This window comes from Mustela putorius, unplaced genomic scaffold (genome assembly GCF_011764305.1).
Source record: "Mustela putorius furo isolate JIRA1106 unplaced genomic scaffold, ASM1176430v1.1 tig00003834_pilon_pilon_pilon, whole genome shotgun sequence".
NCBI lineage: Eukaryota > Metazoa > Chordata > Mammalia > Carnivora > Mustelidae > Mustela > Mustela putorius.
Genome location: NW_025421987.1, coordinates 118,640,032 through 118,664,738, shown reverse-complemented (window position 1 = coordinate 118,664,738; position 24,707 = coordinate 118,640,032). Strand labels below are relative to the sequence as shown.

The following is a 24,707-nucleotide window of genomic DNA, read 5'->3' as shown; positions in this document are numbered from 1 at the left end:
GTGGCGATGTCTGGAATACCTGTTGTCAACCATCTCATGTGGCTCGGGATGCAAAGGATACTAAAGAAAGCATTGGGGGTGGGGCAGGGGAAGGCACCTGAGTGGCTCAGTCAGTTCAGCTCTTGGTTTCAGCTCAGGTCATGATCTCTGGGTGATGGGATCAAGTCCTGCATCAGGCTCTGTGCTCAGCCATGGTCTGCTTGAGATTCTCTCTCTCCCTCTCCCTTAGCTGCTCTCCCACATATGCTCATGTGCATGCATATACCCTCTCAAATAAATTTTTTTTAAGATTTTATTTATTTGACAGAGAGCACACAGGCAGTGAGAGGGGCAGACAGAGGGAGAGGGACAAGCAGGTTCCCTGAGCAGAGAGCCCAATGCAGAGCTCAATCCCACAACCCTGAGGTTGTGGAGGCAGACACTTAACTGACTGAGCCACCCGGGGGGGGGGGGGGAGTAAGCATTGGCTAAATCTGAAACCACATGGTAAGAGCCTACATACACCATGTACATTCTGTTCAGTGATTTAGGTAATATTAGTACAACCTTATTTAGTTCTCTATAATCTACGGTCCTTCTCCAGATGTCATCTGGTTTCTTCACAGGCCATATAGCGCTATTATAGGGAATTTGTGCCGGGCTGATTATTTGTACTCTTGCTAATTCCCCTATAGTGGCAGGTATTTCCTTAAATCCTTTAATTTATAACCTGGGAGGGAGTAATACGGGATCCCAACTTGCATTTCCCCTTAATAGTTTTAATTAGGGGCACCTGGGTGGCTCAGTCAGTTGAGCCACTGCCTTTGCTTTGAGTCATGACCCTGGAGTTGTGGGATCGAGTCCCGCATCGGGCTCCCATCTTCACGGGGAGTCTGCTTCTTCAACCTTCTCCCCTCTCATGCTCTCTCTCTCACTCACTCTCTCTCAAATAAATAAATAAAATCTTTTTTAAAAGATCCTTTTAGTTACTGTAAATCAAATGTGAAATTCTCCTACAGAGCTTTGTAGTAATTTTTCCCAGAAGAATATCTATCTATGACTAATATATCCTTCAGTATTGGAGAAACGAAAACCTCATAAGGGGCAGTTGGACTTTTATTCTCAAGCACACTGTTGTGCATTTTCCCCTTATGCTCTTCTTTTCTTAAGATTTTATTTATTTATTATTTTTAAAAATTTTATTTATTTACTTGTCAGAGAGAGCACACAAGCAGGCAGGAGGAGCAGCAGCCAGAGAGAGAAGCAGGGAGCCTGATGTGGGACTTGATCCCAGGACCCTGAGATTATGACCTGAGCTGAAGGCAGACACTTAACTGACTGAGTGACCCAGGCATCCCAAGATTTTATTTATTTGTCAGAGAGAGAGAGAGAGAAAGAGCTCATTAAGCAGGGGGAGCACCAGGCAGAGGGAGAAGCAGATTCCCCGCTGAGCAAGGAGCCAAATTTGGGGCTCCATCCCAGGACCCTGGGATCATAGACCCGAGCCAAAGGCAGATGCTTAACCAACTGAGCCACCCAGGCTTTTCCCTCCATAAGTGTTGGTGGCTTCCCTGAATGCCATTCTGAATTGCCATGAATTAGGGTACATTCTGCTCTGGTATCCACTCAGGACATGGTTTTTTGCTTATTTTATGGTGTCCAGTAAATTGTGAGCTGTACTCGGGACCTCCTGTTGCCCCCTGTTACTCTTACATGGAAGCAACCTTGGTCCCATCCCTGGTCTCTCCGGGCAAGGGGGTACCTGGCCCTGGTAAGAAATCACTTGTGGCTTAGTTTTTTTCCCAAGGGTGGATAGAGGGCAGTGGCTTAAATTGCTGAGCAGAAGTAAACTCCTTCCTTGAAACCACTAGAACAGTATTTGGTTGGCAGTCTGTCTTTTCTCTGTTTATGCCCACTGCCAGCAGTTTATGCCACATTTGCTTTTGGGCTACCCTAATGGCGCCTTTGTTTTAGAGTAACCTTATTTCTAACAGCTTTGATTACATATATTACATAAAATTCTTAACCCTCAGAACCCTTAATTTCTAGTAAAAACTAAGTAAGCAGTTGTGAAGTCATACCAGCATTCTTCACTTAGCAAAACTTTAAGGTTCCAAGACACCAGGAAGATTTGGGAAGCTAATTAAAAATTTGCCTAAAACTTTTTATCTGTTCAGTCTTTGTATTACTAACAATTATGTCTAGATGACCTGTGAAAATTTCATAAGACATTAGACAAAATCAACCAACATTCTAAGTTATTTTTGCTGACAAACTGTAATAGATGAACATGAACTTAACTAGTAAATTTGATTATTGGAATCATATTTGATGTTGATAACTCTGAAGACATACCTGTTTTAATTAAACCAACAAACTTAAAACTTTAAGAAAAATTATGTTAGATCCCATGAACTTAAAGAACATTTGGGTTAATTTTTATTATATTTGAGAATTTAAATTATGTAATGCTTAATTTTCTTTAAGCCAATTAAATAGAGGTTTCTTTTAATACAAATTTTAGCAATACCATCCAGAGGTAGAAAATACTACATAACACATACATATGGACACACATACATACAGATACAGAAACTTTATAGCTTCTGTTTTAAAATTACTGCCATGAAGTAGGTACAAAACTCACTCAAATGTTGCATCTAAATTTGTTTTTTTGGTAGATGGAATAAGGTAAGGTAAGGTAACCTGTATAGATGGCTTAAGCTTTTTCCACTTATGTTTGGAAAAAAACACTTAAGATTTATATGTCCTTTTAACAGACAGAAAACCAGATTCTAATTTTTCATCAACTTACTTTTGATATTAAAACTCATTTTAATATAAATCCATTTTAATCTTAGCCAGCTTGGTCACACCTAAAATTCCTTTCCAAATATTCCTTTTCCACAGACCTTCTACGATTTTCTCCATTCTGATTTTGTCCTGTTTTTTATTCCTCTCCAGACTATCAGATCCTCTTTAGGACAAAATTATTTTTCTATTCCTCAATAAAAAAGCATCTCCATTTTTCATACCTTCTCCTACTGAAAACATCCTACTTTCCTGGCATACAAAGATGTTTCCCATGAGTTCCATGGTTTAGCATCCCAGACAGGCTTCAAATGATGGCTGTAATCTGAGGTTGCCACATTTTATGCCATCTAGGGCAAACAAAGCGACAGACACACTAAAGTCTCAATTTGTGCATCCTGGTTTTAGATAGTATCTACCAAATTAGGACCCAAAAGGGATGTAGATAGTCTCCTGTCCTTCTCTAGTTGTAATTCTTTCTCCAACTCCTTTATTTCACTTCTGCCCCGAACCAGGCATTGATGGCATCCTGAAGAGCCCACAGGAGCAGCCAACCCCATTGCTTGGTGGCCTTCCTTACCCTAGTGGATCATGCAATATGATTATTAGATATTACATATTAGATATTAGATATTAGAGCTATTTGTAATAGCTCTAATCCATATGGCATTTTCAGAGTGTCCCCATGCAGAAATCCATAGCCATCAAGCAGACAGACTGTGCCTTCCCACATTGCTGTGGTCAGCCACTCCAGGGTTTCCCCCAAAAGAAGCTTCATTTCCTTGCCTATTCTTCAGTCTCTGGGCTCCTCCTGCCTGGTTCATCAACTGTTCTGTGAAAGGGAAGTAATAGGCAAAATGATATTCAAAGGCCAGAGGAGCCTTAAGACTGAAGAAAAAGGCCAACAAGTCCAACTTGACAAAAAATGGTTTAAAGGGGCTTCTGAACAGAAGTCCCTCTTGGGCAGCTGCAAGCAAGTATATCTCTGCAACTCCACCTCCTATAAGACCTGCTTTTACCGCCCAAAGGATGAGGAGTACAGGTTGGAAGACCACCTGGGAAGGAATGTTTGAGAATCATAGTCCAATCTCCAGAGCAGATCAAGGACATTATGCGCCAAGGGTGTGCTTAAGCGTGTGGCAAAACAGAATGGGGCAGGGAAGACTGCTCTGGAAGGCTTCAGATCAGAGTGGTCATGGCAGATTTGTCTAAGATGGCATTAGTCTGGTTCACAGAGTAGTGTAAACTAACTTTTATATGCACTGGGAAACCAAAAAATTCAAGACTGATTATATTGTGATGCTCATTTTATTGCAGAGGTCTGGAACAGAACCAGCAAATTTCTGGGATATACCTGAATGTTTTATTGGCATAGGATGTTATTCACGTGATTTTATTTCTGGATATAGCTCATATTTAAATAGGAAGATAGTTCCTGGGGCTCTAGATAACCTATCTTATAAGCCTCTTCACTGTTCATTAAAATTCAGAGTGTTAATCTCCCCTTAATTCCCTTATCAACAAATGATTATTGGATACTTGCTATGTACACAGAATGGTTTGTTTCTCTCAAAGATGTGGGACTAGTTGAAGAGACAAAACTCACACAAATGCCACAAACAAAAATGCATTTTAAAAGGATCACTCAGGCCAGAAGGGAACAGAAACTAGGACATCAGTTATGAGATGAGTTCATTCATTCATTCATTCATTCAGCAAACATTTACTAAGGCCTTTCTAGGTATGTAAGTCAATTTGCTAGTCCTCAGAGCTGTAAAGACAGATAAGCCAGTGTTGGCTCTCAGCATTGACAGTCGCGTTTTTGAGGGGAAAGATAAGGAAAAATTGAAGTGTAAGGTGGTATTACTGGTACAAGGGACAGGAGAGGATCTATAGAGTTCACATTTCAGTGATGTTTGGGAAGGAGGTCTTTTACCAGGTGTTTACTGAGCTATTGCAGTCGTTCAGGTGAATATAACAAGCCAACAGGAATGAAGGAGACAACAGATAAAACAGGTGTTCCAGCAGCAGAGTGGCTGATTTTTGATAACTTTCATCCACTCTTCTTGGTCAGCAAGAACTCTGAAGACTGCCAGGGAGAGATGGCGATAAAGGAAAGAAAGCAAGGAGGAAGAACAAGTGCAGGGAGGAGAGAGAGGTTTTGTTAGTTTGAAGTCCTTATGTTACAGTGACATTCACATATAAATGCCCAGTAGGTACTTGAGAACTCAAGCCTAGTGCTCAGGCCCAGACATGACATACCAGTTTTTGAGTCCCTTAAACAGACTCTGGAAATACTGGAAGTTGTATAGAATAAAGGCAGCAAAATTACCACAGGTTCTGTCCTTGGCTGTGATGGAGAAGAAAATGGAAGTACTTAGTTGTTGAAGCTGCTTTTAAAATCTGCCTTTAGGGGCGCCTGGGTGGCTCAGTGGTTTAAGTCTCTGCCTTCAGCTCAGGTCATGATCTCAGGGTCCTGGGATCGAGCCCCACATCGGGCTCTCTGCTCAGCGGGGAGCCTGCTTTCCCTTCTCTCTCTGCCTGCCTCTCTGCCTACTTGTGATCTCTCTCTGTCTATCAAATAAATAAATAAAAATCTTTAAAAACATAAAATCTGCCTTTAATTCTCCAATTTCGGTACTAAGTTCTTTGACTTTGTAAACAGTTACTTTTTAAAAAATACCTACTACCAAGTCTCATTGCCAAGTTTTTATTTCTACTTTTATTTCTAATCAGATGAAATATATTTTAATGCCACTTTGTTCACTTACTGTAACAACTACCTTTCACTTTAAAGAAATTTAGTAAATGGAAATATAATTCTTACATGTAGTAAATAGGGAAACCTCTAGAAAGCAAACTTCTAAAGGAACGGAAAATACTAATTGGTACTGAGTTATCCAAAAAGAATAATATTTTTTCTTTATTGAGGTTTAATTGAGTTAACACTTTATTAATTTCAGGTGTACAGCATAATGGTTCAATATGAGAATAATTTCTTTTTAACCCCAGGAATGGAAGATTGTGAAACAATGGAAGATGTATATATGGCTTCAGTGGAAACAGATCGGGGAGTAAAGGAACAGTTACATCTTTATGACACCAGAGGTTTACAGGAAGGTGTGGAGCTTCCAAAACATTATTTTTCATTTGCTGATGGCTTTGTTCTTGTGTACAGTGTGAATAACCTTGAATCCTTTCAAAGAGTAGAACTTCTGAAGAAAGAAATTGATAAGTTTAAAGACAAAAAGGAGGTAAGTGGGTTTGTTAAAAATGCTAACTATGAATTATAATATTTAACTTGTAGCATGGACTTTTGGTTAGTAACAATATTTAAAAAGCCTTAAATTGTATTCATGTACCTATAATCTTCATAATATTTTTTCTTAGCCCAGGAAATACAGGATTGAATGAATTCAGTCAGGACCAGCGTTTGACTTTCTGCTTTTGCTTGCTGCCATGTGCAAGTTGAATTTTAATAACATGATGTCTCAAATACTACATAGTTCACTTCATATTGTTTGGGAACAATGTTTCCTAGGGCTCTCTTTGTCTCGTTGCCTAAACAGGATTGTTTTCAGCCTTAGCAGAAAATAATAAATATAAACATAAATACATATAAATAAATAAAATGATTGGATTATACTCATTTACTACTTAGAAATAAGCTCCTTACTGTGATCTGTAGCCTTAAATGATCCAGCCCGTACCTATCCTCTTTGTCTTGTTTTTATAATTTTTTTTTAAAGATTTATTTATTTATTTGACAGAGATCACAAGTAGGCAGAGAGGCAGACAGAGAGAGAGGAGGAAGCAGGCTCCCCGTGAGCAGGGCTTGATCCCAGGACCCTGGGACCACAACCTGAGCCGAAAGCAGAGGCCCCAACCCACTGAGCCACCCAGGCGCCCCATTGTTTTTATAATTTTGTTCCTCTGTCACTGCACTCTGGGGACACTGGTCCACTTCTTGTTTTTGTTTTGTTATTTGTTGTTTTTTTAAAGATTTTATTTATTTATTTATTTGACAGAGATCACAAGTAGAGAGGCAGGCAGAGAGAGGGGGGAAGCAGGCTACCCACTGAGCAGAGAGAGCCTGATGTGGGGTTCGATCCCAGGACCCTGAGATCATGACCTGAGCTGAAGGCAGAGGCTTTAACCCACTGAGCCACCCAGGTGCCCCTACTTCTCGTTTTTTTCAATGTGATGACTTTGTTCCCCTCTTAAGTCTTTGTCAATTGCTGGTTCCCTTCCTGGAACTCTTAATGCAGCTCTTACCCCATATCTTCACATGGCTGACTCCCTTTCCTCTAGGGAACCACATAATGTATTGGTTAACAGCGTTGGCGAAGATGTTCTTAACCTAGATTTTTATATTTTATTTATTATGCTAAACTACTTATTTTGAGATAATTGTAGATTCACATGCAATTTTAAAGAAATTATAGAGATCCCTTACCCAGTTCCACCAGTGCTAACATTGTACAAAACTAGTATAATGTTACCACCAAGACATTTATAGTCAAGATACAGAAAACGGTTCCATCATTGCAAGGATCCCTCCTGTTATCTTTTTTTGCTATAACCACTTTCCTCCCATCCTGTTCCCTTAATCCCTGACTAATCTGTTTTCCATTTCTGTAACCTTGTCATTTCAGAAGGGTCAACATAATGGAATCATACAGTGTGTAACCTTTTGGTATCCGCATTTTTTAGTCAGCACAATTCTCTGGAGGGTCATCGAAGTTTTACATGTATCAGTAGTTCATTCTTTTTTATTGCTGAGTGATATTCCATGGTATTTATGTACCAAAGTTTATTTAACCATTAACTCGTTGAAGGACATCTGAGTTGTTGGTATTTTATTATTCTGAATACTTGCTTTGTGAATAGATTACAGTCACAAGGTTCAGTTTTCAAAAAACATAGAGGCAGGTCGCAGATGGATGCTCTCCTCCCACCCGTTTTCCCCACCGAAACACATAAATGCTGTTGTTATTTTCCAGGGTATCCTTCATATTCTCCTCCCTGCCCCCCAAAAGTTGAAAGAGTGATTCATTGACCACTCATATTTGGTACTTGAATCTTGGGTCTGCCTCCCCACTTTCTGCCTCAGTGTCCTTAATCATAAAATGGGGATAATAGTACCTTTCTCATATGGTTGTTACGGAGATTTTAAGAAGCACATTCATTCAACAAATGCATATTGAGCAACTACTATATGCCTGGCATTGTTTTAGGTGAGGTGCAGGCAATACAACAGACAACACACACATTTGTATCACAAAGAGTCAGATGCTATGTAGAAAAATTAAGAGTAGAGCAGGATGCAAAGGTACTATTTTTCTGTAGGGCCATCTGGGAAGGCCTCCCTGATAAGGTGACTTCTAGCAAAGATTTGAAAAAAATGAGGGAGGGAGCCAGACCCGTGTGGAGGCTCCAAGTGGGGGAACTAGCAGGCGCAAGGGTCTGGGAAAGTTTGCTTTGTCATGTTCAGGAACAACAGTGAGGCCAGACTGGGCTAGGAAGAGGATGGTAGGAGATGAGGGCCACACTTTGGATCAGAAGCCACTGGTTTTGAGCAAAGGAAAGACATAATAGATTACGTTGCTTTATTTATTTTCATGTTTGATTTTAAAAAATTGAATAGGTAATGTTTGCACATGTTTCAGAAATAAAAATGATATATAAAAAGGACTAATGTGAGGTCTCGTTCCCACCTCTATCCTCAACCACTGAGTTCCTTTATCTCAAGCATACTATTCATTTTTTATTCATTTATCAATTGATTGATTGATTGTAAGCTCTGTGCCCAACATGGGACTTGAACTCATGACCCTGAGATTAAGAGTCGTATGCTACACCACCTGAGCCAGCCAGGGTGCACCTCAAGCATGCTTTTTTAACTATTTTATCACTTTACTTGTTCTGGAGCATCCTTCCAAAATTTCTTTCTATGAATACAAGCAAATAGGAATATACATATAGTTTTCCCCAACCCCTACTTTCTTACACGAAAGGTAGGACAGTGTTACGCACTTTATTTTCCATGTAATGTATCTTGGGAGTCCTTTCCATAGCAGTATTCAGATTCCTTTAAAAAATTATAAAAAAAAAAAAAACTGATGCATATTCGTTGTATGGATGTCTCATACTTATTTTTTTTAAAGATTTTATTTATTTATTTGACAGATCACAAGTAGGCAGAGAGGCAGGAAGAGAGTGAGAGGGAAGCAGGCTCCTCGCTGAGCAGAGAGCCTGATGCGGGGCTCGATCCCAGGACCCGAGGATCATGACCTGAGCTGAAGGCAGAGGCTTTAACCCACTGAGCCACCCAGGCGCCCCTGTATCATACTTATTTAACCAGTTCCAAACTGATGGGACACTTGGGCTATTTACAGTCATTTGCTATTATGAACTTTGCTACAATGAATAATCTTACACATTTATTATTTTGTATGTTTTATAGTTGTAAGATCAGCCAAAATGGGGTTCTTGAATCAAAGGATATATTCTCAAATTACTGACCATAACAAGGGTATGAAAGTACCTGTTCTCCAGTCTTAACAACGGTGTGTGTTTGCGGATTTTGTGCATCTTCGGGGTGAAAATGGTACTTTAGTAGTTTCAATTTCCTTAATACAAATAAGGCTAAACATCTTTTGACTTGTTTTAAAATGTTCATTTTGGCTGCTGTGTTGACAACAGACAACATAGTTGGGGAACAAGGTGAGAAGCAAGTTTTGTGAAATGCTATTGCTCCGGAGCACTTAAAACAGTTACCAGTTGAGGAGAAACCACTTTAAAAAGCAGAGAGGTCAGACTGCATCATGGTGCAGATAGGTCGGGAAAGCTGAGGACTAGCATGTGGCCAGTCTTTAGAAACTTGGGATGTTTTTAAAATAATTAGAGTGAAACAGTGAGATGAAGTTTGATTGGACTGGATATAAGGATTGGACACAGCAAAGATAGCTCTTTGAAAGTTTTGAGTCAAAGGGTAAATATATTGTCCTTTAAAGGGAATCAGCAGCTGAAGAAGGATGTGTAAAAGAGAGGACTTTTTTAGACAAGAGCTAGTGTTTGCATACTCATGGAATGATTCAAAAGAGGAGGAAATTGATGGGGAGGGGAATAATTGCCGGAATGACAGTCTTATCTGGGGTAGAAGATGGTAGGTTGTTAGATGTGGTGGTGGATGCAGGTGAAAGTTCTAACTGCTTGTTTTCCTACTGAAATAGTCCAGACATCAGCTGAGAGAGTAACGTGGGGAAAGAAGAGATGTTGGAGGTTGAAGAGGGCCAAGATAGGAGCTGTTACAGTATTTGCTGGGGAACACCAGCTCACTTCAAGTCAGTCCAATTAAGAGTTAAATTTAAGGTTGGGGGGGGTGTTGACCGGGTGAATATAATGGGATGATGATGGCAAGGTAGTAAATTAAAAGAATCTAAACTGGGCTGAGAACTTAGGACAGGAGAGGGATTGAAGGACAGTGATAAAGGTGGGTGAGCCAGTGGGTTGTAGGTCCTTCTGGTGTTGAGGATTGTTGTAGTCAGGGCGTTAGGCATGGACTAGGAAGGCAGAGGTGGGAGTGGGATTCCTGGAATTGGGACCACGTAAGGGAGCATTAATAATGGCAAGAGTAGGGTGTGTTCATGGGAGGAAATGGCCAAAGTCAGGAGGAGGTTAAGGCTATTTGGTTAGTGAAGTCACTAGGACTTAAGATAAAAGTAGTGTGGGCGTGACCATGAGCCAGGTCTTTAATGAGTAGCAGCAGGATGGGGGTGGGAAACACACAGTAGGTAGTATAGACTAATAGCACCAGCCTTCAGTTTTAGGGTTCTTAGAGAAGGACATTATTGGAGGTGGCATTGAGGGACAAGGTTACCCCTTCCATCCCATGCTCACTGTGGGGTTAAGTACTACAGAGCTGAGCCAGTTTCAGCTAAAAAGGTGAAGGGAATATTCAAAGCAGATATGGGGACAGAAGGGGGATTTTGTTGAGTCTAGGGGCAACATGGAACAGTTTCTGCAACTGGATAGGTCAGGGTGGGCGATGGGAGACCGGAATAGGAGATAACATGTAAAGCTGAAAACATGAGCGATGAAGAATGACAGGAGGGCCTGAAGGGATAGATCCTGTTGAGAAATGAAGGAATACGAGAACTGCCAAGAAAACGAGAGCTCTGGGCCTGCTGCTCCATCCTACCTGGGAGGCACGGTCCAGCTGGAGCACAGAGAGCTGTCTTAAGGCAGAAACACAGCAGTGGCTTGTATGTCCTCATTCAAAGCTGTTCCTCAGAGGTGCCTTCTGTAATAAACTCTTACTGCCCTTCTTCTATTTTCCATGATCTTGTCTTCTTTATATAGTCAAGGGCCTGAAAATTGGATATTCTCTCTCCTCCAGACCTTCCCTCCTCCTGAGCCTTGACTACCTTGTGACTGCTGTGTTCTGGTGGCCTGAAACTGCATGGTGTAGAATAAGCATTCAAGCTTAAGGGAAGGACTGACTGCCTTACATTTAGTGTAAAATACTGCTGTTGGTCCCTACATTCAACACGTTTAGCACTTGCATCAGGCACATATTTGTGATCAGGAATAATGTGAACGGAGTTAACAGTTCCTATTCTCATAGAACTTAGGTTCTAGGGGTAAACTCTCACAGCCCCGGTCCTTTTTTGTTTTTTTTGAAGTAGATATTGCAGATTTCCCAAACAGCAAGTATAGCTACACTGAAATGTGGACACATTTCAGAAACTGTTGTCTATTTCTTAGGTATTAATTGCCCCAAGTTTAGCTTCTATTCATTTCTGACTTAAGTAACTTCACTTACTGATGACTTAAAATGTTTCCTAGTTAAGGTGTAGAGCATCTGTATTTTTAACAAATATGCATTCAGGAAGAATGAGGTTAATGTCCTACTAAGTTGACTCAGGTCATATCTGAGAATCAGTCTTGAAGCAGCAATTCTATTCAACAGGACAGTTCTCTTGATTTTTCTATTTTGCTTAGGAACTGATGTTGGCGAAGTGTAATCTTTTTTCTCTTCCTTTCAGGTGGCAATTGTCGTATTGGGAAACAAAATTGACCTTTCTGAGCAGAGACAAGTGGATGCTGAGGTGGCACAGCAGTGGGCAAGAAGTGAGAAAGTACGCCTGTGGGAGGTAACAGTTACAGATCGGAGAACACTGATTGAGCCATTCACTCTCTTAGCCAGCAAACTTACCCAGCCCCAGAGCAAATCAAGCTTTCCTTTGCCTGGGAGGAAAAACAAAGGGAACTCTAACACGGAAAACTAAAAATCAGTAATGCTACAACTGTTTGTTGAATAGTGATTGCCTTAGGTGTCCATGAACATATTTAAAACAGGCCATTTGCATCTACTTTGGTCCTTAGGAAACCGTTAAAGAAGTAATTTAAGTAATTTAATGCACTTTAGGTTATAAATTATTTGGACTAAGTTTATTGCCTGATACGAAATAACAGATTTGCATTGTCATTGTTTGAAACTTGTCCCTGAACTTAGCACCTCTGCTCTTTTGTTGTACTTGTCTAAAGAGTAAAATAAAGTTTGGGTAGTATGCAGATATACCTGTGAGCAGTAGCTCCACAACCCCCAACTTGTTCCAGAAACCCATTTTTCTATATAACTCCGCAAACTTATTAGCTTAAATATAATTTTGTTTTTAAGAAGTTCACTAATCATCTAATGTCATTTTTAGATCACAACCAGTAAACAGTTTAGGTGTTAAACTAAATTTTATCTCATGGAGACCCTGCTAAGTAGAACAAAACCCATGATTTAACTTTGTTCAAATTCTATGTTTAGCATGACTTGAGGTAGTAGGTGGTGGAAGTATGTTCAAAGCGTTTGCTCTTTCTTTAGAAAACCGCTAAGCACTGAAAGGCACTAAAGCTTCCATTTTCCACAAGTATTACTATGCCTTTTGCAGTAGTTTTCTGGATACACAGTCATGTGGAATAAAACGTATCATAAAAATATTGGACTTAAGGTAGTCTTGTTAGATACCGGAGTTTGTGCTGTGGTATTCTTTGAAGATTTTGGCAATATCCGAGCCGTGGGACTAACTATATTTTGCAAGTTTGACACTATTGTACTTAGTATTTCAACTGGCAAAGCAGCCTTTTTTTTTTTTTTTAAAAGAAGTGGGGGCAGGGAGGAGAAGGAGAGGGAAAGAGAATCTTAAGCAGGTTTCATGGCTCAGTCTCATAACCCTGAGATCAAGACCTAAGGCCACAGTCAAGAGTCGGATGCTTAACCAACTGAGCCACCCAGGCTCTGTCAAATAGCTCCCTTAGCTATTTGATTTATATGTAAAATATGAAATAAGCTGTTCGGCAAAAAGACATGTTAAAAAAAACTAGTACACTGTAACCTTTTTTTTTTTTTAAAGTAAACTCTACCAATGGGGCTCAAAGTCAGGACCCCAAGATTAAGAGTCTTATCCCGTATTTAAGTGGAATACTTTTAAGGCTAGGTACAGTGGATTTAGTTGGTTCATTTCTGTGAGAGTTCAAACCAAGAACTGTATAATACAAAACTTGTAAATCAGCCAGTGTTGCTTCTGTTTAATTGGCTAAACCTCCTCATCACAATTTGGGGGGGGGAACCCCAAAAAACTATTCAGATAATGGTTAAGTCATTACCTGAGGTTGATCTCCGTTTCTTTCCTATTATTTTTAAAGAGATGAAGAAATACTTTTACAGTGATTTTAAGAAGTCTCTGGAGTACACGCAAAGAAACAGAATTACTGGATATATATATATACACACACACACACACACACACACACATATATATATATATATATATATATATATATACACACACACACACACACTTAGGTACTGCCAAATCGTCCCTCAGATGTATTAATTTAGCCATGAGAATCCATCTCTGACCTTTTCTAAGACACCTAAGAAACAGAGTAGCACACCAAAACTAACCTAGGTCCTTGCACATTATTCAGTGTGTAGTACTTGTAGGTTGTGTAGTAGCAAAGCCTTACCAAGTTTAGAAGAATCTACAAACTACAAACACAGGCAAAATAAAGTGAATGAATACAGCAGTGTTAGGTGGTTGTTTTAATATTGTTTATTAGCACAGTAACAAATGCAGACTTAAGTAGTCCACAACATATAACCAATCCACTGAGCAACTCCTATTTCACACCTTACAGTTAACAGCTTAAGGTATTTTACTACAGGTTTTCACAAGTCGTGATTCAAACCTCTTATCTTGTCACAATAAAGTAGATTGGCATATAAAATAAAATACATAACTACTCATTTCCTATATGGTGTCTTATAGCCACGTATCCATTTTATATATATGAAATGACAGTCTCTAAAAACTGTTAAATATCCATGTTCCCTCCCAAGAAAGGAAAACAAGTTCCAATTTTTTTGAACAACAACAAAAAAGTGTAGTCTTGAGGGATTTTACATAAATGGCCATGTGTGTAACCTGTACAAAATTAAGCTATTTTAAATTTACAGACTACAAGCAACTGAACCCAATGTCTATTCTCTGTACTACATTTCAGCTAATATTGCAGAACTAATGACGGTTTTAAAAGTTGCTATTACCAATTCTGTCTACTGTAGCAAGATACCTTAAGTTACAACAAAATCTTAGGAAATAAGACTGAATAATATCTGTTATAGAAATACCCTACTCTTTACCAACTCCCACCCTCCCCCACCCCTTCAAAATCATAAGCAGCTCTCTCTGTGACAGACAAATAATGTAAGAATGTGAAAACCCAATTTATGTAGCGTATCTCTTGGTCCACTGTCTGGCCATTCTGTCATGTTCTGCTCTGTTGGTCATATACTGAGTGGCAATACTTCCCACCAAAGGGTCAGCTGGAAGAAAAGAATGTAGATTACTTTGGAGAAAGGAAAAGAATGTTTCAAATTTTAGCAAATAAATCAGTGACGGCTTGGGAAGAAGTATGCAAAGTATTTGTGAAAAAACAGTTTTGAAACACCATTCCATTATCCTGGGCACTTGCAAGGGGAAAACGTCTCAGCAAAACAGAATGCTCAGGCTTTAGTACTAGTGTGGCTTTATCTCCTTAGTTCATTCTATTTTTCTCCCAGCAAACACCACCCAATTAGAGGTGTTTTTGCTCTTACTAGGTAAGTTCAATAAAAACTGGAACTTCAAGGCTGCAATGAACATGGAATCCAACTGTATTCACCTGACTTTGTGGAATACTGTAGTCCTCTGGGCTACTGCAATATAACACTACATCTATGCTAGTTACTTAGAAAAGGCCAGGTTACCAGGTCAAAACCTGGACCTTAACAATTAAGTATAGTGTTGCTCTGAAACCTAAATAGAATCTGTAATAATAAAAAGAATAAGCTTCCTCCCCCACCCCCCACAATCAGTCTCATAATCACTATTAAGCAAAGAATTATCACTTTCGAAATTGAACACCAGCTTTAGGGAAAGTACTCAGTGAACCAGAAGGCACAGGAGAGGTTAAGCAATGACTCAACATTTAGTTATAAGTATGTGATTTAAGAGAACTGTATGGAAAAATTTAAAACCTCTTGTTCTAGAGCACAGAAGTTGCTGCCTTTTTCAACTAGTAGATTGAACTTCTCTTGATTAAAACTTTCTTTGAAAAAAAGATTAGCTTTTTTTTTTTTTTTTAAGATTTTTTTTATTCATTTGAGAGAGAGAGCATGAGCAGGAGGGGCAGAAGGAGAGAGAATCCTAAAAGAGACCCCACACTGAGCGGAGGGCCAAACATGGCCTGATCCCACAGCCTGAGCTAAAAACCAAGAGTCAGATGCTCAACTGACTACACCATCCAGGTGCCCCCTACATTTTGTTCTTTTGAAGGTCCTTGTACTTTATCAAAACAAGTATTTTTCAGGTGAGAAAGAAGAAAAAAAAATTAACCTTACCAGGGTTACAGTCTGTAAGAAGGGAGCAGATAGAAAGGAGAACTTTAGAAATGGTTAGTGCTGGACTCCAATTATCTTTTAATATGTCCAAGCAAATAACTCCTTGACTGTTAATATTACAGTGATAGATTCTTGTCCGAAATGTAACCTTAAAAAAAAAAGACAGTATTAAAATTTAAACAGCAAACAATGAAATTTTTACTATATTGTTTTTCAGTTGAGTGGCTATTCTGTAATTTAAAATTTTTTAATTTTAAATTTTAAAAGATGAATACAGTTTAAAGCTGGTAAGATAGGTTAAACGACTTTAATCTGAGATTAGAATGTTCATTGATACACTCTGTCATTTCAAAAGTAATATCCATCAACAAAAAGCAAAGTAACTTCAGTTATTCTAACAGTTTCAATGTTTTAAATATTTTCCTAACTTTTCAAGTTTGAAATAGCTAATTGTTTGCTGACCTCTTGTGTTAGCTGGTGGTACTACATGGCCTTAAAATAAACTTCATAATGAATTCAAACAGCTAAAACACAGTGGGTACATAAACAAAAGCAAGATGTTTAGGTATAAAGGCTATAAAAAAAATGAAGATGAGATTTGTTTCTGCTTTTTCTGATTTTTACATTAGATCCCACAGATATCCCGTCTACCTAGGTCACAGAATCACTGTAATGGAGTCTCCACAAATGAGGAGCCAGAAATGGGTAAGGATCATAGTAGTAGACAAATTAACACAAGCCATATGAGCCTGGGTTACTTTATTTTGGTTTCCTAACTTTTTTGTGTGAGACACACAGAATCATTCCAAAGTAAAAATTTCCACTTAGTATAAATAAGAATCATAGATTGAATGTCATAGGAGATACTATCCTAGATTAGAAAACTGAAGCCTGAAGATTAAGAATTTGAACAAGACCAAAACATGACAAGGAGCAGAATCCAAGTCTTTGGTAGGAGATTCTTTCTCATTATTTTAGTGCACAGATATTTTGAAATCATTTTTAACTGTTCAGTAACTTTTTTCTAAGTGGAAAATACAGTCACACAGTGATACAGCTGTGTCACTAAAAATAGCAGAATTTTAAGCACCATCAAAACAAAGCACATACTTTTAGAACTATGGTCTCTGCAAGAGGCAAAGCTCCCCTCCCCAGTGCAGTATTTTGTGTCCATCCAAATGTACTTAGAGATTTGTTGATATAACAGAAATCTACCTTTTGTGATTAAAACTCAATTTTAAAACCTTCAATAGTCTCTCATAGCAATATGTAAATTTAACTATAAATTGGGACATTCTTACCTTTGGAGGCTTGAAGGGGTATTCTGGTGTAAAAGTGATATCAAGGAAGAATACACCACCCTCATACACGGATCCTGGAGGTCCCAGAATGGTTGATCTCCATTCATAGATGTTATCACCTTTGGGACCAGCACTGTGAAGTAATACATCAAAAGGTAAGCAGGTGGTGGCACTATCCAAGTTTTTATAGGGTATTCAAAAAAGGAAAAAAGATAACCTCTTCTCTTCCTTTTTATTTAATGGGGGGATCCTCTCCATAAAATAGAAGTGTCTTTCAGATACACACAATCTGATTCTGGACTACAACAAACCCATCAGCCTTAGGTCAAGTAAACTGAAGGATAAAGAATGTTTAAACTATTCTAAGCCTATTTAAGCTGTGAATAAGCAAGAAATTCTTCAACTCTCAAACCTCTCCTGGGTACATCATAAGAAAACATAAGCAGTATTCAGTGGTTTCTGCTCACAGCTATTTGTTTCTGATGACCACTTTAAGCATAAAGTTTCATTTTTGACCCACTGACTGGGGTTCTTGTTCCTTGCTCTTCTACTCCCATAATCTTATCCTAAAAGGAGTCCAATGGATTTTAGTACCTTTTACATTATAAACCATGTTGGGTGGGAGGAACACAAGGATGACCGAGTATCCAATGACAAGTTATTCCATTTGCCTTTCAATGTATGAAATTCTGTAATCAGGTTCTCTAAATATCAGAGTGGGTATGTTTCTTTATCCCTTTCCCTATTAAATCAGTTATTTATATTTAGTTATACCATAATACCCTTCTGAAGCACTGTGTTGGCTTGTAGAGTGCTCTGCTCTGTATCCAAGTACAATAATAAAAACAAGTGTGGGTAGGACTCTCCTATTGAGGAGAGAGGAAAAGACAAGTTTGGGAAATGGTTTTAGATACTAAATTTAAAAAGACTTCCCACAGCATGGATAGGACAATACTAATGTGGTTAACTTACATGTTTTAGCTCAGATTTCTCAAACCTAGCTACTGATAGTTGCTTCAAGGATAATGAGGTGTGTCAGCAGGAAGGTCTTTACTTGGAGAGACTTGTATATCCCAGTCAATACACAGGAAAATTTCTACAGAGCAGGCAAACTGCTATTTTAAACAAATGGATGGTATGAACTGGATTCATTCACTCTTGAATGTACATGAAGTTAAATGGCAGAGATTTCAATAATGAACAAGACAAGAACTCCTTGTCTTCAAGATGCCCTCTGCTAACTGATTAGAGATGAGGTTCAATTCCGTCATTTAAGAGAAAGGTTAGAGGAAGGGAAGGGGGGCGGGGACCTGCCTGGGCCCTACACTTTCTACAAACCCACTACAGATTTTTCTTTCAGAATGAGTTTACAAAAGAAAACCAAAAAGAAACAAAAGCTGGAGAAGAAAACATAATGGGGCAAAAAAGGAGGGAGAAAATACAGATAAAAGAACATGAGCTAATGGGAAGAGTAGAGCCAAACTGGCCAAGAGGCAGAGAGCTTGGACAATGACTTGAGCACTTATTAGCTATGTGACCTTGAGCAAGTCACTAAACCTAAATCACAAATTCTCAGGAATGTTTTGATAATTAAAATGGGGGGTGGCATCTCTGTAGAAAAAGAGACTCAGCGGTTTCTCATTAAATGGTAGTGATCATAATAATAACAGTTATGAATTATTCTACTAATTCAAATAGTATGGTCCTTTAATATCCTTTGTAATTGGTATTCTTCAGAACTATTAAAAGACTTGTTTTAGACTGCACAAGGTGGGATGTAGAGAGAACTTTTAATCAGTTTTCTACTTCTAGGAACATGAGGTAACCTCTAGTGAAAGGATACTCTCCTGATACAGCTTCAAACCCTAAGGTTAGAACTGGTCCTTGGTTATCTGGTCTGCCTACGTGTTTGCATCCGGTGGATGTATCTGGACAAAAAGTCTATATATACACTGGCCATTACCAGCCGGGACACCTGTTTACCAGACTAGAATTAACTGAAAAGTGAGGTAAAGACACCACTGATACAGAGATTGCAGATAACAGATGAACTATCCTATTTAATCTGGTTCATCTAGTTCATAGTATCTAAGGTTTAAAGGCTAAAAGGCAAAGACAATCATCTGCTGTAAACCTCTTTTTTACCGATGAGGAACCAAGGCCTGAAGAAGAAGCTAGGCCATCTAAAATCCAGTAATGGCAGCACTCCATACAGTTTACCTCATAGTCAGCTTAGTAATGCTAAGAAAGAGACCCAGAAAAAATAACAGTAAAGTCCATCTAACCCTAGAGGTGACATGTTGACATGGGCCCGATGCTGCTGGCCCCTCGGTACAGAAAAAAGAACAAAGGTTTAACAATATAGCACTATATCAGCTTTTATGGATTTTATGGAAAACTGTACTTTCCAAACTTCATTGTTCCTCAACATCACCTATAGAACTTTCAAGTGAGAGGATGAGACCTGTCATCCTAGGCCTACTGAATTTAGAATATTCGGAAGGGACTTAAGAATCTATGGTGATCTTTAAACAGGTATTGGTTGCTTCTGGGAATCACTGGTACAAGTTACTGAAAGACAATCCGTTCAGAACATAAGCTTTATATCACCTATGATACAAGTAGATATTCAAATCAAGGTGGCTACTTGTGTGTAATCAGCTTTCAGTCTGGGGTATAAACTTTTCTGAAAGTTCAGAAAAAAAGACAGGGCATTAAGTATACAATATAAACATAACTATAATTTAAAAAGTAACATGCTTCATTAAACTTTGAAAACTGATAATAAAAGTGGGCTATATTAAGAAAAATAATACTAAATGAAATATGAAATGTAGTTGAAATCCTAAAGCATGCAACAAGAGCCCTGTAGGAAACTAAACAGCATGGATCCCTTATCTACAGGTCCTCAGCCAGGGGACTTGGGAGTTACAGGGAAGGATGAGAACCCATTGGAAGGACAAAGCATTGCTGTTTGATGAAAAATTTTACTCACCTTAAAGCTGTTACTGGAGAATTTCATAAAACTTTTTGTCATATGCATTTTATTAATCATAGAATGAAACAAAAATTATGGCCCTGCAAATCTTCTGCCCCCTTTTTTTCCCTTCCAGGTTCTCACTGTAAAAGTTAAGGATCTACTGGTCTAGAAAGTGGGTAAAGAGACCTATGGGGGGAGTGGGGAGGGCACAAGTTTACAGCTTTCAGAACGCTACTGTGAAGGTGAACGAGGAAAGAATCTTTACCTGGGACACTACAGAGAAAGGTCTGTTCCAGCACCCCACCCTCTTCTCTATAAAATGACTAACTAGGTTTACCCACAGGTCAGCATATTTCTTTACCAACCTTCTGTCCCCACCCTTTAAGATACCTTTTAGTTTCACAATAAGAAATACAACTTAAGTTTGAAACACTTACGGAAGTGTACTTTAGAATAGCATGTGATCTAAATTAGTAATTACTAAAATGAATATAAAGTATGGGAGATGGGGGTGTTTAAGAGAATGAGAACAACAACAAAAAAAAAAGTCCCCATTTGAAGATGTTGCAACATTAACTGTGATTAGAATCTTCACATGAGGCTGAGACTGAGAAGGTGGAAGGAGACCATGCATTTATTTGCCTTTGACATTTTGTTAGAGAATTAGTTTATTCATAACAAAAACACCTTTCAAAATAAACGTATAATACACAGAACTCTTACACAAGGCAAAAGAAAAAAATTCTGGCCTTGATTCAGTCTTTTTTCCTTCTAGTCAAAATAAAGAGAGCTGTGGCAAACATTTTAAGAAAAATAATAGTCAAGGGCACCTGGCTGGCTCAGCTGGTAGAGCATGTGACTCTTGATCTTGGGGTTTTGAGTTCAAGCTCCACACTGGGTGTAGAGTTTACTTTAAAAAAAAAAGAGGAAGAAAAGAAAAAAAAAATCATTCCTATTTTTGACTCAGTATTTTCTTACTTCTGTAATGGTTTCTGACTTCAGAGAGATACATTAACATTAGCAGCAGGAATTGTCATGAACCACAACCTTCTTCTGAAGGGACATCAGCCTATTGACTGATCAGCAACAAACTCAATGACAAGGACTCTTACCTACCACCAGCCTTTCCCTTAATGCTTGAAACCCATGTTTCCTCTAGTAACCACGGGACAAGGTGGCTACATGTCCTACCTCTTATGCCCTATTAATACTATTATTAGTAATAGCATTTGAATAGTATAAAATGTTATCCATACAAGTCATTTAAGGTATAATCCTAAGAAAGAAAACCAGTTAGAAAAACTGTTATCAGAGCAGTCTTCCAGAATTTGATGTGCTCTCTGCATTGATCTGAAAATTTCTAAGATGATCATATAAGCTAATGTTTAAGCTTTAATTTGTTTTAAAATCATGTTGTTGTTGTTGTTTTAAGTCCTCCCCCATTCCCATCCTCAATACTAACTTACTATAGACTACTCTTCTTCCATTTCAACAGCAACCGAAAATGCATTTCAGTTTTTAAAGAACATCCTGGAAGTAAGGTGAAATTATAATCAGTGTTTTTAAAGATTATATTTCTATCTGATCAGTTTTTAAAATTTTTATTGGGAGAGATGACCCCTGCATACAAACAAAGAAACCCTGACTCAGATATTATTTTTGGCATAATTCTAAAAAGCTTAGTTATGTGGTCTCTTATCTTAGGGGAAAAAAAGTTGAGGGTAAAGGCTGGGAAGATGAAAAGATAAGGAACATGCTAAAGACAGGCATTTGGATAGCAATAGCACAAAATAAATGAAAAATGGAGCAAGTTAGCAAATGTGTCGGCATATTTCAAAAAAGGGTAGATAAAGGCTCATGATCAACTGAGTTGAAGTTCATTCTAACCACCTAAAAATCCCATGTAACCTCTCAAACCAGTTGCTTATACAAAATGTATTGTCATAAAATCCTCCAAACTGCTACATTCTCACTGCCCCCAAAGCAGTCATTCTCAGTTGAGGATGGTGGGGGCCCCCAGGTGATATTTGACAATGTCTGGAGATTATTTTGGGATGTCACAGCTAGGAGGGAGTGTGCTACTGTCACCTAGTGGATGACAGCCAGAGGTGCTGCTAAACATTCTCCAATGTACCAGGTACCAGATAGCCCCCACAACAAAGAATTCTCTCAAGGGGCTCCTGGGTCAGGTCTGCCTTTGGCTCATATCCCAGGGTCCTGGGATCAGGCCCCACATCAGGCTTCCTGCTCAGCAAGGAGCCCGCTTCTCCCCCTGCTTATGCGTTCTCTGTCAAATAATAAATTAAAAAAATTCTCTCAACTCAAAATGTCAAAAGTGCCAAGGCTGAGAATCCTGCTTAGAGAAATGTGATCAAGGTAGCCCTAATAAGGTAAGAGCTTCACAGTTTGAATCCATTGTCAGGCTCAAGTGCCCATCCTCTTATCTGTTTTACTGCTGTGTGTGGGAAGGGGGAGGGGGGAGAAATCAATATCCAGGGTTGCTTTTAAAAGTCAGATTTGCATATGCCCTAAACGTTCCATAGACCCCTGATAACTCAAAATGTGGTCCCTGGACAAAGCAACATCAGCATCCTCTGGAAGTTTGTTAGAAATGCAGATTTAGACTCCACCCCACACCTAATGCATCAGAATTTGCCCATTAAAACTTTGAGATTCTAGCTACAGAGGACATTAAGTGGCAAATGAATGCCAACTCTACCTTTTGATCTAAGTTTAAATTACCAATTATATTCTCGAGCTCTTGGGGTGCCTGGGTGGTTCAGTGGGTTAAAGCCTCTGCCTTCTGCTCAGGTCATGGTCCCAGGGTCCTGGGATGGAGCCCCGCATAGGGCACTCCGAGGCTCAGCGGGGAACCTGCCTGCCTCTCTGTCTACTTGTGATCTCTGTCTGTCAAATAAATAAAATCTTAAATATATATATATATATATATATATACACACACACTCTAGCTCTTTCCTTCACTACCTGTAATTCTCTGCAGTAAGAAACAAGTATCAACCCTAGTAACGCTTACTAAGTACCATATAGAGAACTTAGAAAATGCTTATAGGAAGAGACCCACAATCAAATCTATATTCCTGACAACCCACTATTCAAAATCCATTCTTAATTTACTCTTCTGCTAAGAAATGAAAAGAGAATATGACAGAATAGTATGAATGCAGCAATCTACCAGAGGGAATCCTCATCGCCCACAATTATGTCCCAGTAGACCGACTACTCTCCAGGGAATGAAAGCTGCCTTCTCCATGACATCTATATAGCACATGCAGAGGAATTTTATAAAAAATGAAAAAAAACATCTTGTTCTCGCCATCCCTCCATAAAACAGTTGCTCTCTGTAATCTAGAAGTGAGTGGCAGAAGGAACTTGAAAAATCAGAAAACCTCAGTAAGGTGACTACTAACACACGAGTGACATGGTTTGGTGAGGTGACATTGCTATTACAAAGTGGGTCGGTCACGTACGGGGATAACTAAGAGAGGCCTCCTACAAAGTGGTACTGCAGGGGATGTACATCCAGGTTACCATTCCCTGGAAGAATTACAGTTTAAAGGCCAACCTAAATGACTTCTATGTAAGAATTCACATCAGTAGTATCCAGTATATCTAAGCAGTTGCACTGGAACAAAGTGGGCCCAAATAGGGGATTACAGTTTCCTACACATGGGAGGAAAACAGACTCAACACACTTAAGATCTAGAACAAGATGATCCATGTCCACTAAGAATGGTGTTCCCATGGAGGCCCCCCAAATCATGTCATATCGACTTTGAGGAAATAGTGCCTTTCTCCCAGCAGAAAGGAATTTGATACAACTTTTCAATCTGATTTTAGGCCTATAGAAGCTGTAGAGTTTATTTCTGAAGTCTGTTCCAAACCGGAAAGTGGACAGATTGGCAGGTATTTACATACATTGCTACAGCTATGTGGCTATACAATCTCTCAAAGATCAGATTTTAAGTCTCTAGAGAATAGTGATTTTCCACACATACTACCAGGGCTTAGTATAATAGTAATTAGCAATATTTAATTAGCTGGTAAAATACGTACCACTGTTCAGAATTACGTTGACAATACTGTCAAATTTGGTGAAATAACAAAACACTACAAGAGCTTGATCTTGCTCAGCTAGCCATTCAATTATGTTTTTACCTTATATGTTGCTGCTTTAGAAAACAATCCAGGCTTTCTGGAAATCTACACTCCAGTCTTGAAGAAAGAAAATCAGATGTAGGAGTAAGGACACAATTTTAAAAGAAAACTCGTTTCATAATAATTTGAAAGAGACAACAGTAGGGATAGTGAAATAAGCAGATCTACAACACTGTGGACATCAGTGGGTCCTTACTGTCAGGGAGGGATGGCTGAATAATGACAGTGTTTAGTAAACTAAACTAAAAATCACCCTTTAGAGGAGCCTGGGTGGCTCAGTCAGTTAAGTGTCTGCCTTCAGCTCAGGTCATGATCCCAGGGTCCCAGGATTGAGCCCCACATGCGGCTCCCTGCTCAGTAGGGAGTTTGCTTCTCCCTCTCCCCCTGATCGTGCTTGCTCTCTCTCAAATAAAGTCTTAAGAAAAATTAAAATAAAAATCATACTTTAACTTTTGGACTGCTGATATACAAAGTAGGGGATAAAAGTACCAAGCAAGTAAAATTCAAGCTAGTTAGATGT

General features: G+C 38.9%; 2 protein-coding genes across 4 annotated transcripts in view; one reads left to right on the top strand and one right to left on the bottom strand.

Annotated features, from left to right (window-relative positions):
• Positions 1-16,980, top strand: part of NKIRAS1 (NFKB inhibitor interacting Ras like 1) — a 34,002-nt gene extending 17,022 nt beyond the window's left edge. The window contains exons 3-5 of the mRNA XM_004754361.3: positions 5,803-6,044; positions 11,841-11,948; positions 16,360-16,980. Coding sequence (XP_004754418.2) covers positions 5,803-6,044; positions 11,841-11,948; positions 16,360-16,506 — 497 coding nt within the window. The 3' untranslated portion in view covers positions 16,507-16,980. The remainder of the gene's footprint in view (positions 1-5,802; positions 6,045-11,840; positions 11,949-16,359) is intronic.
• Positions 13,879-24,707, bottom strand: part of UBE2E1 (ubiquitin conjugating enzyme E2 E1) — a 74,289-nt gene continuing 63,460 nt past the window's right edge. For 2 of the 3 annotated variants that reach the window (XM_045088966.1, XM_004754362.3), the window contains 3 exons: positions 17,032-17,164; positions 15,731-15,878; positions 13,879-14,674 (listed from right to left, as the gene is read on the bottom strand). In XM_045088966.1, coding sequence (XP_044944901.1) covers positions 14,577-14,674; positions 15,731-15,878; positions 17,032-17,164 — 379 coding nt within the window. In that variant the 3' untranslated portion in view covers positions 13,879-14,576. Of the gene's footprint in view, positions 14,675-15,730; positions 15,879-17,031; positions 17,165-24,187; positions 24,245-24,707 lie in introns of all 3 variants that reach the window. The other variant, XM_045088965.1, reaches the window with a different exon arrangement.